The sequence below is a fragment of the Arvicanthis niloticus genome, chromosome 23 (genome assembly GCF_011762505.2).
Source record: "Arvicanthis niloticus isolate mArvNil1 chromosome 23, mArvNil1.pat.X, whole genome shotgun sequence".
Classification (NCBI taxonomy): Eukaryota; Metazoa; Chordata; class Mammalia; order Rodentia; family Muridae; genus Arvicanthis; species Arvicanthis niloticus.
Window position 1 is genome coordinate 1,770,756 of NC_133430.1, and position 18,133 is coordinate 1,788,888.

General features: G+C 43.3%; 1 protein-coding gene across 7 annotated transcripts in view; it reads left to right on the top strand.

The window, feature by feature from the left end:
* The window catches only part of Dnah11 (dynein axonemal heavy chain 11), a 290,461-nt gene that overhangs the window by 139,151 nt on the left and 133,177 nt on the right, over positions 1 to 18,133 (top strand). For 6 of the 7 annotated variants that reach the window (XM_076920922.1, XM_076920924.1, XM_076920923.1 and 3 more), the window contains 5 exons: positions 2,626 to 2,753; positions 3,879 to 4,027; positions 9,850 to 10,000; positions 12,726 to 12,857; positions 16,322 to 16,495. In XM_076920922.1, coding sequence (XP_076777037.1) covers positions 2,626 to 2,753; positions 3,879 to 4,027; positions 9,850 to 10,000; positions 12,726 to 12,857; positions 16,322 to 16,495 — 734 coding nt within the window. Of the gene's footprint in view, positions 1 to 2,625; positions 2,754 to 3,878; positions 4,028 to 9,849; positions 10,001 to 12,725; positions 12,858 to 16,321; positions 16,496 to 18,133 lie in introns of those variants that run through there. The other variant, XM_076920929.1, reaches the window with a different exon arrangement.

Below are 18,133 nucleotides of genomic sequence, written 5' to 3' on the forward strand. Positions count from 1 at the left end.
CTCTCTCCCTCTCTCTCTCCCTCTCTCTCGTTCCTCCCTCCCCACCTCTCTGTCTTTCAGTACTTTCAGTATAAGTCACAGATTGGCAGCATGTTATCATGATCAAAAGCTTAACTGATGACAATGATCTACTAAAGGCAAGATCCAAGAAGTGTGTGATTGCATGTGGCAGATTCTTGCTTGGTGCGGTGCGTTTTACCCACACCAGTGATGGCAGGGCTTTTTTTTTTTTTTTTTTTTTTTTTTTTTTTTTTTTTTTTTTTTTTTTTTTGAGACAGGGTTTCTCTGTATAGTCCTGGCAGTCCTGGAACTCACTCTGTAGTCCAGGCTGGCCTCGAACTCAGAAATCTGCCTGCCTCTGCCTCCCAAGTGCTGGGATTAAAGGTGTGTGCCACCACTGCCCAGCCAGCAGGGCTCCTTGGAAACCAGGGAGAAGTCAATGCAAATGCCCCATTTCTAAAGTTCCTGGAATGAGACACTGGCTGAATTTCAGTGGGCATCACAGGTGTGAGGGATGCTGACTGCATCCAGGCCTACATCACAGTTGTCAGGCACAGAAGGGTCATGTCTCCTGCCTGGAAACTCTGGAACTGAAAGCATTTTAGGCATAAGTTTAGGGGTTCGGAATATTTGAGATGTTTGATTTGGGGGTTAGAAATGTACAGCCAGTGAATCCGATGCAAATATTCTGAAATTCCCAAGAGTTTGAAATCAGTAACAGTTCTAATCCCAAGGTTTTGGGGTAAAGGATACTCAGCCTATATTTGGAGATGAACACATACTTTCCTTAAAACCCTTTATGACTCCCTAATTCTAATCAGTGTACCTATCTTAGTATAATCCTCAGTGCCATGTCTCTCTGTGTTCCCTACTGTCGACTTCACAATAGATACTATATTGTCACCATCTTTAAAAATAATATATTGAAGTTGCATGTAGTGATTTGTCCCTATAATCCCAACACTCCGAGGGTTATTGCTTACAGTGACTTTAAGGCCAGCCTGTACTACAAATGAGTTCTAGGCAAGCTTTGGCTACAAATTGAGAGAGACCCTGTGATTAAAAGAAAGACATGGAAGCAGAAATAAGAACATGGAAGAGAGGAGGAGGGGAAAATAAGAAAGCATATATATATTTATTAAATGTCAGTGTATCTCCACAGATGCCACATTAATCCAAGCTGCCATCTTCCTGGTGTCCTGGCCCCTTGTTTTCCATGTAGAAATCAGAGCCTGCTTCAGGATGCTACTTCTTGATTTCAGATTGCGATGGGTCTGTTAGCTACTCCAGGGGTTAACTCTTCTATGACCTGCAGGACTGCTGATTGGGTCTCCATTGGGTCTCCATACATCTCTAGCCCCATTTCCTGCACTCAGCCCTTCTGGCTGCCTTTTCTCTTCCCAGTTTCTGCTGTTCAAGCCTCTTCCCACCCAAATCTCAGCACAGGATGCTCCCAACATCCAGTTCCCTAGGATTCACACTTCTGTTCACAATGGTAATATGCTTGGTCAAGTACCACTTAGGTGACTTGCTTTGAAGTACGGTGCGTGGTATCATCCCCTTGCTTACCTTTGGGTCATTGCTGATCTGAAGGGTACGTTTTGCCACCTTTTTGTCACTGAGGGTCTGGTTTTCATGAAGGATCATGGCAGGGGCAAATCGTCAGCATTATACAGGAAACATGTGAAAGCTGCTTAAATTGAGAACCCTTAGAAAAGCTGGTGACTTTCATGGGGACCAATTTTACCACCTGCTGCTTTTGTGTTTTTGTTTTGGTGTTTGATTGTCTGTCTGTTTGTTTGAAAATGATTTTTTTTTTTGAGACAGAGTTTCTCTGTGTAACAGCCCTGGCTGTCCTGGAACTCACTTTGTAGTCCAGGCTGGCCTCAAACTCACAGAGATCTACCTACCTCTGTCTCCCAAGACTGGCTTGGGTCTCTGTGAGTTCATGGGGGAATTCTCCATGTGTCCACTGAAGGAGGTTTTGCTCAGTGTGATTTCCCGGAGTTTGAAAAGCCAGCCCCTATGGAATGTCCCCTGAGCACACAGCACTCAGATATGGGATAACTGCAAACAAGAATGCAGAGTGAGACTCTTTTCCACACCTCATGTCATGGCAGCCTGACATCACTCTCATGGCTGTGAGGAAGATAGACAGCACTTTGGAGCATGGGCTTTCAAAATTTAAACCTTGCATAATGTAATAGGAAAAAATTGGAGAAGGTGAAATATGGAAGGTAGTCTAAGATAGATTCTGAACATATGTACGTGGAAAAGGATAATGTCGTACTATATGTTTCCAATCTATGTTTATTACCATCTATAAATCTCAGAATGAGTCTTCAAGGAGGGCGTTTTCCTGTTCTTGACAGGTAGGTGGGAAAGCTCACTTACTAAAGGTGAAGACTCTCCCCTGGGAGGTGGAGCTTGCCTGTTAGTAAGTCATAGAACTGACTGGATCTGGAGCCTACCTGCGAGAGCTCAGACAGGGTACATTGTATGCCACTTGTGAGAAAGAGGTAGCAACCTCCTTTTATTTAGCTAATAAAGGGGCTTCCAGGGGAAACATGCTTTAGAGACAAACAGCCCTCGATTGCATTTGCAGCATCTGCTCCCACTTTGCAGGTCTCTTCTCGTCCATTCTGAGAGAGCAGGCAAATCTCACACATGACGGGCCAACCTGGATAGTCCTGGATGGAGATATTGACCCCCTATGGATTGAGTCCCTGAACACAGTCATGGATGATAACAAGGTGAATGACAATGTAGTGCCTCTCCTTGGCACAGCATCTGGGGGCTATTCACCTGCTGATGCCTGTAATCTCCTGTGCTTCTCAATGCACCATTTTTTATGTAGTCACTGTTTTGACGGTTGATATTTCCTTATAGTTAAAAAATTGGGAGGAAGACTGGAGACATAGCTCAGCAGTTAAGAGCATTAACTGCTCTTCTAAAGGTCCTGAGTTCAATTCCCAGAAACCACACCTTGGCTCACAACCATCTGTAATGAGATCCAATGTACTCTTTCAGTGTGTGTCTGAAGACAGCTGTGGTGTACTCATATAAAAATATAAAAATAAATAAACCTTTAAAAAATTGAGGGGAATATGTTTCCCTTGTCTCTGAATTAAATCACCAAAAAATTTAGAAACATAGATAAGAATTCAGTTTATGTGCCTTATTGTTTTCTAAGAGGCAGGCATTAAATTCTTACATCTTACATGGTCTGATTAAATATTGATACTGAGACAACAAAAGAATGAGTTTGTGCCGTATGCTCACTGATGAAACCTGGCAATGCAAACTAAGTTGTTCCTATGGCTACAGATTATGTTTAAATGCTTTCCCAAGCATGCAGTGTGGTTGTCCTGGGAACAGCAAAGACAAGAGGTCGTGTGTAATACCAAAAAGGCAACCCGAGCGAGGCCTGACGTTGGGGAAGAGTGAGAGATCGGGAGCCAACACTACTCCCAGGTAGCATCAGTGGCCACTGCTTTCTGAATGAAGACATTGTTTATCCAAAAAAACAGAGGTTGGAGCCTGTGTTCCTATTTGAGAGAGGACAAGACACTTGGTAACCACAGTGTTGCACATTCTCAGTTGTGGCATTCAGGTCTTACGAAAGTCAGTCCAATTACATTTGCACTAGTGACAGCTCCTACACCTATTGGAGGCTTGGCCATCATAAGTCTATAAGGCAATTTTATTCCTTAAGGATTCGGCCGGAGAGCCTCCACGTAGGCTCAGATGCGAATTCAGGTGAGTCTACCTGTGGCTGTCATACTAGGGGCATCACTAGCTGTGATGGTCTGTTGGCTGCTGTTCTGACTCCTGGTGGTAGCCCTCCTCTGGTAACCACCACGTGCCGCTCATTATAGGTGCTGACCCTCTCCAGCAATGAACGAGTGGCCCTCACACCCTCCATGAGGCTTCTGTTGGAGACCCATCACCTGCAGACAGCCACACCAGCCACGGTTTCCAGAGCTGGCATTCTGTATGTGAACCCGCAGGACCTGGGATGGAATCCGTGAGCATTCCTTCTTTTCCTACTTGCTTTGGTCATGAAGGTGGGTGTGGCATCAACGTTGCTGTATCCCCATCGGTGAGGACAAAGCTGGGTGGCAGAGAGTGTGTTGACTCAGTTGCTCCACCCTCACCATCCACCTGCAGCACCTCTGTGCAGGCTTGGAAGTAACCCTCTCCTGAGTTCCTGGCAGCCTTCTTCCTGATTATGGCTCCTGAGCTTGAACACTCGAGGTAGCTTATAGGTAGCTTTCTATAGCTTATTTCTATAGAAATAGAAGGTGTGTTTACTTTTCCTGACTGTCTCAATTCTCTCAGTGTCTTCAAGGTCAGTTTACATGTGGTTATCCATTTGTCTCTTGATGGACATGTGCCTCCACCTTTCAGCTATTGTGAAACAAAGCTGTGAATAAGACATACAGACACAAATTACTCTTCCCGGTCCAGCTTCAGTCCCTTTGTGATAACCCCAGGATTGACAGATCAGATGCTAATACAGCTTTTGATTTTTAAGGACTCGATACCAGCCTTAACTGGAGTGGCTGTACCATGTTACCGTCTTCCAGGTACCTCACAAGAGGATGCTGCAGACTCTACAGGGCATTCCTTATCCACTTTAGTTTTCCTCACTGCCTGTTTCTCTAGGATCCTCACCGAGTGGTACCTGGCAGCATCTCTCTGAGTCAGCATTTGTGTTTCTCTGGTCGCTGTTCTGTAGGGCGTGTCTTCATGTGTGTGCTGTTTGTATGCCTATAGGGAAAGGTCTATACAACTCCTGTGTTCATTCCTTAATCAGCTGTTCTTACGTTTTATTTATTTTAATTAATTTAAAATAAATTTTAATTAATTTACTTTAAGTTTTATTTATTTTAATTTATTACTAACATAATATCTTTTTAATTATCTAAATTAGCACCCAGGTGTCTAAGTCATTTTTTTCTTACATATTTCCTTGATCACATACTTTGAAAATAATTGACACTCAGTAAGTATAAGTGTGCAAATAATAGCTCATTTGAAGCTCTTAGACAAATCATTTCATGAGCACCTGTCTGTGTATGAAATATGTACGTGTATTTGGACAATGAAAATGCTTCATTCAGAGAAAAGGTTTTGTACCTCAATTGCTGTGTGATCATGTGTCTCTCACAATGTTCTCACTCTGCATAGTAGGGACCTCTGAGCTGAGCAGGTAACAACCTGCTCCTGCATCAGAGGCCCTCCATCAGCCCATCTACCCAGCCTCCTCATGGCGTCTTTGCCCCAGACGCTGTTCCATATGACCACATAGCCGGGCTCCCTGCCCTCTGGCTTCTCTTTCCTTTGGCTCGTGGAGAACATTGCCAGGAAGTGAGACGGAGAGACGAGAGCAAGCTTAGGCTACTTCTTTTTCTGATCCCTCCCCTACATAGTCATGTCAGAATGGCTGTGGGTCTCCTGGACCTGCCTTTCTCTAGGTCCTTCTAGTCATCCATTCTCATTTCCCAGCATTCCTCGCTTTTACCCCGTACTAGGAAGCAGATCCCCGAGACTTTCTGTGTTTATAAAGAGAGAGAGAGCTGATGTGGTCTCCAGCAGCAGAGATTGAGTCTCTTGTTATTTGGGCCCCTTTTTAGGGGCCTGTGATGAAGCAATGCATTGTGGTAGAACAGAGCTGTTCCTCTTGTGACCCAGATATCAGAGAGAGAACAGAAGAGACACAGGCCTCCACAGTCATTGTAAAAGACAAACCCACAGTAACCTCACACTTCTGTACCTCATACTTGACAGGTTCCACCACCTGAAATTAGCACTGAGTGTTAAGGATGAAATCTTTAACAATAGTCTCTGGGATTTCTTTAAACCTCTGCTTTGTCACTCTTGGCTTTCTCTTTGCCCTCTTGTAGTTTTGTGGGTGGTCCTTCCAATCATCCTCTCCTGAATATACTTTGAGAATGACCTCTGTCCCCTCCCAGATGCCACCCATTGCTCTTTCTGATGCTCACAGGGGAGAACCATGGCCAGGTCTGTGTGTTTTAATAAAGCTTCGTGGCATCTGTCTGGGGGGGAGAGTTTTCAGCCTCTACAGAGCAAAGCTGCTCTTGGGATAGCATCTTTCTCTACATAGGATTCTGTTTCTGGGGCATTTCTGTTGGTTAGGACTGGCCATCAACTCCCCCACTCCCAAAACACAGTCTTTACTGTATAACCTTCCCTTCCTTTTGGGATCCCTCATCTGTACCACAGTGTTCTGATGGCTCCCAAGACCTCTGTCCTTCAATCTCAGTCACATCCTAAGGCAATTAGTGCTTCTGATAGCTCAGAATGATTGTCTACTTAAAGAAGGCCTTTTGTTCAAAGTCCCCGGTAGCTTCAGTAGCCATCCATTTTGTTACACTGCATACTCTTCCCAGTTAAGTTTCAGTGAGTGCAAGTTTGTATCAGAGATAAATGTATCAGTTTTAATTTTCACCTGAATGATCAAGGCCCCAGCAGAGACATTTCCAGAATGACTGGAACTTCCACAGAGATTTTAATTTTTCGCTTGCTGTTGCCAGAGTCTTTTAGCTATCTCAGAATTCAGGTATTTCCTTACACGCTGTAATTGTTAAATAGCTTACTACCATTTTAATACTATAATATGACATATATTATTATTATTCAATATTCACTTACATTTTGAGATCAATATGTTTATAAACCTCATTTTCTGAAACAGTATTTCATTCAAGTATCAGTTTTCTGCGGCTGTTTGTTTCCAAGTGTTCAAAACTACAGAATTGGGAGCATACAAGGACCACCGGTTCCTAACGACTTAGCCTACCATACTTCCACCTCGCCTTCATCTCTAGCTGACATGCACACACATGCACACATACATAGAGGCCTCTCTTTTATATAATTCACATATCTACAAAATCTGTCTTGGATATTGCAAGTGTGTGTTTTAAATCTTGCCAGTTACAAATTTCATTTGTACCTTTAAAAAATTCACAATCAGAACAAGATTGTATTTATTTAGCTCCGTGGTCCCCATCTGTCTAAACATTCAGCCAACTTGTTCATTCATGACATCTATAATTTTGGAGAGAAAAAATCTCAAGCTCCTCAGAGGATACCCCATTAGTGGTTTGTGAGTGGTGATTTCCTCATCCGGTTGTTCTTTCTACATAGTTTTCTGTTGAGAATCTTTTTCTTACATCTTCTTTCCTTCCTACCTCTCTTCTCTTATTTTTCCTTATGTTTGCTGTCATTGTCTATTCTTCTAGTCATGGCTTCTCATAGTTCATTGGGTTATATATAACCACTTATCAAGATGTATTTATTTATTTTTCTCAGATTGTCATGGATGTTGCTAGGAGGAACCCCTCTCTTAAGTTCATCTCTTCTGTATTCTTTACTTATCTTTCTGAGTATTGGGGCACTTGGATATCTAGTTTGTTTTGGTGTTTCTTTATTGGAAATATAAATCAGCCATTTATCCAATCAGCCAGAGGAGTGTTTTTAGTATAAGCAGCTGTGTTTAGAATCCAGACTTGGTTCCCTGTCTTTGTTGCTTCTGAAAGACATTACCCTGTGGTAATGGTCCTTTCCTGCTGCCCATCTTAAAGTCTGTAGCATCTTTTGTGACACTGGAAGAATTGCAAACAGATACACATCTGTTCCTTAGGTTTTTCCACATCTTCATATAATGGTCCAGAGCTCTAAATTTTCTCTGTTAATGTCAGTTTTTTTATTCCAAACTATAAATACTCAGCAATAATTTCTACATAAAAATTTCAACTGTCCATAGTTGTTGATAGAAACTTTTAGTCTCTTTGCTGTGTGATGACACTGAGCTATAAGAGATGTCAATATTGGCTATCTTTCTGGCAGATTCCCCACTGACCACTTGGCCTGTTTTGGTCAAGCTTGCTTCTCTCTGGAGTAGCTGCTGGTCATGGAGACAATGGGGCCTCAGTCTCACTTGCCAGTGGGCCTTGTATGTTTCCAAAGGAAGTTCTAGCCACTAGTAGTGCAACTCAACAAACAGCTTTCACCTGTCCCCTAAATGGAAAACCCACTCTGGGGCTCTTTCAGTACCTGCTGTCTCTAGTGATCTTTGCAGGGGCCTCCTGTTTCCCAAGTCATGTAAAAAACACTGTGAACAGTGTGGGCTGCTGAGTATATCTCTGTGTGGCAATTCTTATACTCAATTGAAGAAATTGAGGAGATGCACTGAGAGACAGAGGCAGGATCTGAGCCCAGGATTCCAGTGCCACCAACTCTGTGATGGGTAGTAAGTTATTAAATGCTGACATCAGTTCTTCATGCACATACATTTGTTTACTGCCACAACCAAAGGAACTCCATAATGGCAGCATTTCCATTTATACTACTCGTGGTGTTAGCCAAAGGCCAGGAAGCAATCATCTCCATTTAAAGCTGGAAAACCAATGCAGAGTTAAGTCACCTTCCCAAGGGTGACCTGGTTAAAAAGTAAGGGAACTGAAATGCAGATTCAGGGTAGTCCAGGCTCAGACTTCTATCTCCCTGAGCGCAACTCCTCCTACTGTAAGTTCTGGATACAATGATTCCCTACTGGGGCTGGCAAGATGGCTCTCAGGTAAGCAATGCTTGCTGACAACCTGAGTTTGATCCGTGGGTCCCATGTGACAGTAGTAAAGATCCAGTGTGTGCACACTGTCTCTTGACTGGCACATTTGAGCCATTGTATATAGCTATCTCCTAGCCCTTAAATACCTAAATAAAAATAGCAGAGATTCCACTCTGCTTCTGCTGCAACAGAATCAGTCACTGAATACAGATATGGCCTTAATCCTTTTGTCTGTAGTGGCTGCTGCTGTCACCTCCCAGTAGCACCCTGCCATACAGCTCTCGTACAAGTAGGGCTCCTACTGGAAACATGATAGCTGGCATTCCATAAACCACACTGCAATATAATGATGGTGGCTCTTCCGTGAAGTCCATGGGAAGCACGGGAAAGCATTGAGAAAGCATGCATCTTTACCTTCATTTATACCATATTCAAAATGCAGAATCTGCTTTGCCTCTGCAACAAGGTCTGGCTGTAATCAGTCGGTGGCAGCACTGTTCATGTGCAGGCTGCTAAATGCCTCTATTACCACCGATTCCTACTCAAGTACAACTTTCTGAGTGATTCTTTTTCATTTAGCATCTCTTAGTTGCACCCTGGAGGCCACTAAGGACGCCATCACGGCATCAGTAAGCAGTTTACTAAAACGACAGCAATGTTAACGTGTTATGAGCTTGAGGCAGGTTTATCTATATATCGTAAGAATGTCAATAGATCAAGGCATGGCATACCACTTCTATTCCTTGACTGTGAACACATTATCCCTTTCAGCTTGGTGTTAGAGAACCCAGTAGAAAAGCGGGTGAAGTAGCCCCTATGGAATGTTCACCTCGTTATTTATAACTGATTTCTCATTACTAAATAATTGATGCCAAGATTAATCAAGAAAAGCACCAAGCTGTTTTCATAAATAAAGCCTCCGCCATGAACAGAGTCTGCTCATTTGGGAAATGACACAGTGCACTTCCCTCTAAATGCAAAGTAATGGCCTACTTAGGCACGATTATGTTTGCCTTCTAAGAGCTATTAGGAGTTTCTTTTACATTCTTTTCATTAGAGTGAAAATGGCCATTAAAACAAGTCTTTAAAGGGCCATTTAAAAATATTTTCCATTTGAGAAATCGAGTGAACCACTCAACGTGTCCATGGAGTGCTGCACCAAGCTGTGTGGAAGGGGGAGCTTCGAACCCAGTGGCATCCTGCTTTTCAAGGCTCTTGTTCGGTAAAAGCTTTTCCATGTTTCTTTTCAGGTATGTGGCCAGTTGGATAGACAGAAGGCGGCATCAATCAGAAAAGGCCAATTTAACTATTCTTTTTGATAAATACGTTCCCGCATGCTTGGAGAAGCTAAGAACTAGCTTTAAAACCATCACGTCTGTTCCAGAGAGCAGCCTGGTGCAGGTTTGTGTTTAGTCCCAACAGTGGACTTTCTATGCCCAAGAAAGTCAGAATAGCATGTATTTTGCTTGCTTAAGGAGATGGGGGGAGGTACTGGTGGGACTGCTCCTGGCATAAAACCCAATGACTTAAGTTCCATCCCTGGGACCCACATGGTGGAAAGAGAGAACCAACTTCTACAAACTATCCTCTGACCAAGACACCCTGCATCCATATATGTACACACATGAAGATGCCTCCCCCCCATAAATACACATAAATAAAATTTTTAAAAAGATTTTCCAAATTGTTAGATTGTTTCACCCTCTTGCTATAGACCTTCAGCCCCCAGAACTCTGTGAGCACCCCAAGAAGTGAAAACTCTTTACTTCCCCGCCGCCAAGAGATTTACATAGCTCCAGTACTCAGTAAGCACCAACTATGTGTCCGTGGATTCATCGTGTCATTGCATGCTGGACAGAATTAGAAGAAAAAGATGCTACAGTTTATTTGTTTATTTTTCTAGCTATCACTGTAAGCACAATGTCTGGCAGAAACAAGATGGAAAACTCGTTTTGGCTCATAATTGTCAGAGTGTTTCAGTCCTTCATAGTGAAAAGGGCCAGACTGTAAGAACAGTGAGGTCTGTTCACATAGTGTAGACTAGGAAGCAGAAAGCATTGGAACCAGAACTGGGTCATAACCTTCAACAGCCAGCCCCTAGTGATCTGCACATACCAACTAGCCACCCCCAAAAGTCACTCACACACACACACACACACACACACACCTGTACAAACACATACTCCTCCTCCTCCTTCTTCTCCTCCTTCTCTTCCTCCTCCTCCTTCCCCTTCCCCCCCTCTCTAGATACACACACATATTACAACCAGCTAGAAGATAAGCACTTGAAACATTTCAGATTCAAAACATAACACCTGCCTAGAGAATATGTTCCACCTGTTTTTGAAGCTCCATATGTCTTTGAATTAGATAAGTAGGGTGAAGTACAGGTGTGCGATCAGTAAAAAATAAAGCACCTGATTGTCAACACACATTCCTGAACTCACATCTGTCAGTGTGAGTGAAGAATCTTTGATGGTCCAGGGGTAACATCTGCGTGACCCTCGTCGTGTGATGGCTACTAGCTGCTACCAGTAAAAGACACAATGGACTTATTATGGAAGCGATTAGGAGTTATTCACCACCCAGAAGTGAAGGGCATGGTGACGTAGCATGAATTATCAAACTTCACTAAGGGTTTACAGCGAAAATGTTTCATCCCTCCAGAAACAAGATTAGTTTCTCTGAACTTTGTTCCCGTCAAGTTACTATGTTACCAAGTTTGTTTGAAGCTGAATTACAATAGGTCCGTAGAATAGTAAGAAAGGAAAGTTCAGGTTTCTGGATAATTCACACACCAATTAAGTAAACGATAGTATTCAACAGTAATTATCCGAGGTATAATTTATTTCTGAAAGCAGGTCTGAATTTATTCATAATGAATTAATTATGTGGTTAGCCTAATTAGACTTCCTTGGGTGTAATGCTTGTGAAAAGCAGCTTACGCACATTCTTTCTCAAGTTGACTTGTGTATTTTTGTGATTCTCTGTGGTGTGAACTCTGCCATTCAGGAATAGTGTGAAAACAGAGAAAGGGAGAATGAACGTGATCTCTGCTCTCCCCTCTTTCCTCTCTAGTGTTCATAAAAGGCATTTAGTTCTTAGCTCTTTTAAAGCTGTTATTGCTGACCAGTGTTTCCTGCAGTTTCTTAGAAGTATAGGAATTTAAGGCAAAATGAGCAGACAGGAGAACAACTTACAATGATGTTCACACACAGTCAACACTGTATCTCCCAGCATGTGGGATTCCCTTAAGTTTGAGGAAGTGTGTTAACTCTTGGAGCCAACGTATAATTTTATTAGTTGATTACATGGCACTCAGAAATGTTTTCAATGTCTGCGGAGTGGAGACACATCCTAAGACCTACTGGTGGGTTACTGATGGTAGCCCACCTCAGCCTATTGGTCCTTTTCCATTGGTTTTAACCATTCCTTTAGAAACCATGGTTTCTCCTCAGATGTAGCAAAGCTGCAGAAATTCTCACTCTTTTTCTTGGTAAAAAATTGATCAGTTTTATCATTATAGAAATAGAGAGATTTTTAAATGGAACAGGTGTTTTCCTATTTGAGTGAAAGACACTTGCCCCTCTTTCCTGGCTGGGAGAGAGAACAGTGCATACAGGCTGGTGATAGGGATAACTTTGAATTTCTGCTGCCTCAGCCTAGAGCAAGAGGGTCTTAAAAGTGTTAGAGCCCATGACAATACCAATTACTGAGGACAGTTTTGTACTCTAGGGAAGTAGTCCAAAAAAGGATTATTACTGTGAGGGAAGGAGGAAGGAGGGGTAGAGGGGGGAGGGGAGATGAAAAGAGAGAGAAAGACAGTCTGGTTTACCTAGTGATTGCTATTTGAATAATTTAAAATGTTTTTTCTAATCTTTTATTATTTCAAAGATTGATTGAAGTGACTTTTTTTTTATACCTCTGACTTCAACATCTCAGGGACACTTATTTTTTTGTCTCTAAATTTAGCAAATCATTGAGTTTTGAAAAGTTGCATAATCTCTTATGAATGAGGTAGAATTTGTAAGAAAATTGTTTGACCCTTCTCTAGCATTTAAAACAAACAAACAAACAAAAAACAAAAAAAAATGCCCTACATTAACAGTGTTTCCTTTTTCCTCAGACTATTTGTACTCTTTTGGAGTGTTTGTTGACTCCTGAGAACGTACCTTCTGACAGTCCTAAAGAGACCTATGAAGTCTATTTTGTCTTTGCTTGTGTCTGGACATTTGGAGGCACCCTACTACGAGATCAGGTATGCTGAAAACGTGTTCCCAGTGATGGGTTTTGCTTGTGGGGAGGCCGAGTTTTAAAACATGGCTTGACTTTGTCACCCATCCCTGTTGCCTGCCTGTGGGTTTGGCACAGTGTCCCATACAGAGTGATAGTTCTTGTCGCCCTTCTGCACTCGGGTCCATTTCCACCAGAGTCACCTCTTGGTGCCATTCCATGGGCCAGTCACGCCCTGTGCCTGAGCAACACTTCTTCTGACCATAGCCAAGTTTACTTTTCCTCTGTGCTGCCCACTCCATCACAATGACAAATTCCTCCCTGGTTAAGACCTGGGAATGTCCTTCCTTTTCCACATACCATGACCTCACATGCTGTCAGTGTGACTGTCAAAGCTGCTGAGGAGTCTGTCCTAAGACATCCATACAACCTTAGATCAGGGCGGATCCTTACACTACCTTGAGGTAGCCCAAACTACTGCAATATATTTCTCATAGTACTAAAAATGTGAGCTTAGGGTAACAGTGCAGCTGGGATCGCATGAAACCTCTTCCTCTGTTACACATGACACCTTCTGTATCCTTACACAGCAGAGAGAGCCTGTTATCTCAGTGTTTCTCTTCTCATGAGGACAACCACCTCTTCCTGAGGGTCCTTGCCATGACTTCATTTAAACCTAAACATCCCTCAAAGACGCTATTTCCAAATGCCATTGCTGTAGTTATTATGATTTACACACATGATCTGGTAAAATGCAGAAAGGAGGATTGTGGAACAAGATTCTGATATGTCTAGTGTCCTTAAAATGGTTCTTCCTCCAGTCAGTCCTACCTGTAATCTGCTAGAACGATGCTTCCAGTGTTGCCATCTGTGAGGCGTGGCCAATGACAAGAGCCACTGTCCCCCATGGCCTTTCTGCTTCAGGTAGATCTGTCCCCTTGCAAGCAGTCTGGCATAGCCTTAAGGGCTTCTGGTGTCTTACAGAAAACACTCGAAACACATCTACAAGTACGTACCTCACCCCACCTGCCCCATTCACAAGCCACTTAGAATTACCAAGTGCCAGAGACACATGGGTTTAACTTCCAATGTCTACCAAGTGCAGATCTTTCTGGTGTCATCTCTGTCACAATCGCTTTAAGGTATCCTCCGTGTGCAGAGAAAGCCAAACTTTGTTGCTCGGGGATACAAAGCACTTGTCCCCAGGTCTCCTAGTAGCTGGAGCATGGTTCTTACCCAAGCGTGCCGTTCATCAGAGAACATACTTCCCCAGTACCTCAGCATTTCTCTGGTTATGCAACTCCAGTAGGGGCCCCTAACTTTTTCAGTTAAAATTGCATACCATTGGCTAGCCTTCTAGCTTTCCCAGATCTCCCCTGGCAAAGTCAGGAATCCCCCTCAGAAGGCATACATTCGAGAACAACCCACAAATTCCTCACTGGTGATGGAACCTCTGGGCCAGCTCTGTTTCTTGCTACCACGTTAACAGAACACACATCTATAAATAAGCTGAGTCTCACAGATCATTTTCCACCAGTGTCACCTGCCAGATGTCCTTCTATGATCTCCCAGTGCTTCCTGTGGAAGCAGCCAGTGCTGCTCTGACGGAGCATCAAGGGCTAAGTCTGACAATAACTCCTCTGTGAATCCTGCCCCTGAGTGACTGAGGGTAGACATCCCATTTGCATCCTTACCTGCTCCATAATAACCACTTTATTGCAGCACATTGAACAGTCAGGGATGCATCACAAAAAAATCATTTTCATAATGGAATTTTAAGGCAAAGCAAAATCTGTAGTGACGGAGAAGCTGTATATAGTTTGTTCAAGAAATAGAGCCAGGTTAAGTCATAGTCTGAATCATTTAAAGCCACATTGGCTTGGCTTCAGACCAAAGTTTGTAGGGAGACAAAATACCCCATGCTTCTGCTATGAAAATAATTTCAATGAGGGTAAACATCTTAGCACATTGATGCTGGCCGCAGGAACAGGAGCTTTGGCAGTTTGGAGGTGGGAAGGGGAGGGACTCTCAAGAGTACTCATCCCACCCAGTGTTGTTCACAGTCTTCATCTGCCTGACTGCACATATGTATGAACAGCCCAGTACTAAAGCGCACCATAGCCAAAGGACATAGAGACATCAAATCAGCAACTGGGAAAACGGGAGTTGAGGGGCTGGAGAGATAGCTCAGTGGTTAAGAGTACTGGCTCCTTTTCCCAGAGACCCTGGTTCAATTCCCAGCACTCGCATGGCAGGTCACAACTGTTTGTAAGAGGGGATCCGACATCCGCACACAGACATATATACAGGCAAAACATCAGTACACACAAAATAAGAAAAAATACATCTTCAAAAAACAAACAAACAAACAACAGGAGTTGAAGTCTTAAATGAATACAATATCTCCAAAGGCAATGAATACCCACAGTGTTTTTAGATTTCAGTGAAATTCAAAAGGGCAGATCACTCCCAAGGACAGAGGAGCCCCTGCTCCAGGCCACTGAATACATGAGTTGCTGATCCAGCTTTCCAAGGATATAGGAATTGATAGACTGACCATCTGAGGATGAAGATGTCATTTTATCAGGCTGTTGAAGACATAGGGGTCTCTGGGCCAGGCTACTGCTGACGTAGAAGTTGTTGGGCCAGGCCACTGCTGGACAAGTACTGCCCCCCTTTCTCTATGTCCTATACTCTAATCAAACAGCTGAGCGCTTATACATATTACTACATCAAACGACACCCCATTGTAAAAATGGGATACTGCCCATGTCCTCCCTGGGGGACAGGAACTCATCTTTATGAGGTGGTCAGCCAGATGCTCACCTCTGTCCTGCTGGAAACCAAGAGTAGAGCCTCCCCCATCCCTTTTTCCTGTGTACTCCTGGGTCTAGAATGCAGTGGTGGGCCAAGTTTTAAGCTTTTGATAGTGACACAAAGTTGCTAGTATGTTACTTATTAGAGTGAAGACTTTTTTTAAGCAGTGTTTTTCTTTATCATCATTTTGTAAGAGAAAAAAATGGACAAAAAAGGATAAAAGCAACCATAAACTGAAAACTCAAATGGAAGGGCAGAGCGTCTCTCACATAATTCACCACAAAGACCCACGAGCTCTTTTTTTCCTCCTGCCCTGATCAGTTGGTGCTGACAAGGTGGAAATGGACCACAGTGCTGATCTCCACTGCCTGATAGTACTGGGCACAGTGATTTGTACAGTGATTCATCATTAGATTTTAATAATGAGGAGTTTTGTAAGCGTTTCTCAATCTTGCTTCAGGCCTGCTGTCACTCGCAGCTACCCACCACTCACTACGTCCTAGCTACACAGAGGTATCACTGTTTACAGCTCAGATCTAGTGGTTTACTTAACCCGATGGGTTCCCATCTAGGAGTTTGGCACAGTGCCCTACAGACGGAGCACTGAACAGGATGTGGAGGGGCTGTGTAGCTTTCTCAGTCTGTGCTAAAGGGTTCTTCTGTTCTTTATAGCTTTCTGATCATCAAGCCGACTTCAGTAGATGGTGGCATAAGGAAATGAAAGCCGTGAAGTTTCCATCTCAGGGAACCATCTTTGATTATTATCTGGACCATAAAACTAAAAAATTTTTGCCTTGGACTGACAAGGTCCCCCAGTTCACCATGGACACTGATGCACCCCTGAAGGTAGGTGTGCATAGCAGCAGGAGCCCAGCTCCAGAGTGCCTTTGAGGCTTTGGAGGAAAACAGCCCATTTCTGCTCTCATGCCAGAGACACAGGTCTTTGCGGTCTATGCTCTGGGAATGACACTTTTCCCTGGGAGAGAAGAAACAGCTGTGGGGGTGTTTAGCGAGGAGGTTGACATTTCTGCAGACTTTTTGCCCCTTAGTTCAACACAATCCCATGGGAAACACTTTCTTATAATTTCCTAGAAACTATACAAGCTTCGTAAAACCAGGGCAGAGTATAATTAACTCAACGATATGATTCTCGTTTCCTTGCCTATATAAAGTGATATATGTCACTTTTCACACAGAACTTTCTTCTTTTACCAACGCAGCCACAAAGGGATGAGTTTGGTCTTTCCAACGCCAGTGTTCCACGTCCTCATGGCAGCTGACGATTCCACACGCATCTTTCTTCATTGCTTCTCGTTCTATGTGGTCCATCTCTCTTAGACTAGATTATTCTGTGGCCAACTTCTTATTTCTCCTTAATATCATCCTTTTTAAATATATTTCTCATTTTGAATCACTTTAGAGCTTGATGTTTGAAGCAGGAGAGGATGAATGGCTGGTAGAGGATTGGTTGACACTCCTGTGAGGATGCAGCTGGTTCCAAGTAGCAGGAACTTGATAGCCTTAGCTTCCTGGAACTGTCACTAGAGCACACAGCAAGGACCTTAGGTGACAGGGTGAGGCTAGATATACCATTCAAGGTGTAGGGAAGGTATGTTGACTCCAGTCTTTATTGACACTTAATACATGTGCATGTGCACGTATGTTCATGCGTGTATGTGTCTGTGTGTGTTTCTGTTTGTCTGCTTTCAAATGCTACCTCTACTTATGTTAGTTTACAAAAATGTCCATAACAAAGTAAGATATACAGAGTAATCTAAACAATATAATTTTTTTTCATGGTTCTGAAGGCTCCATGCCAAACAGACAGGGATGCTGATCTGAACTTCTGGTCCCCTTGGGATAGCAGCATTGAACCCTTAGCCTGGAGTGACAGCCCCACTTCTGTGTCCTCAGACAGCAGTCCTATCCCTGAGATCTGAGTAGTACCAACCTGGCCCACTGGAAGCAGAGGGACCCCAACATCTTCACCTGAGTTAGTACCCTTGGGGTCCATGGCGGCAGTGGCAGCAGCAATATTGATCCCTAATTGGTAGTTTAGAGTCTTAGAAGTCCCCAGACCTTTAGTCATGCTATTCTGTATCTGTTGTGGATTTCCTTGGTGCTCTTTGCATTTTGATGTTAATTCTGCTTCCTCAAAAGGGGCAGCATCCAAGAAGGAGTGGATCATGTACTCAGGTGATTTCATGTGAACCTTTTCCGTATTTTAACTGATCAAATAAAGGCTAGAGTCTGTGATTGGGCAGTGGAAGGGGAGGGTGGGGCTGGAGGTTTTAGAGAGAGAGAGAGGGAGGAGAGGAGAGGAGGATATGGAGGAAAGAAAGGAAGACAGAAGGAAGATGGAACAAAAGCACATGGCACATGGCCTGAAGGAACCACAAGTAGCAAGGGATTTCATGTCTGAGGACGAGAGTACTATAATGATATATCTGTCCAACCTAGGCGTACAGTTTATAAATGTTATAA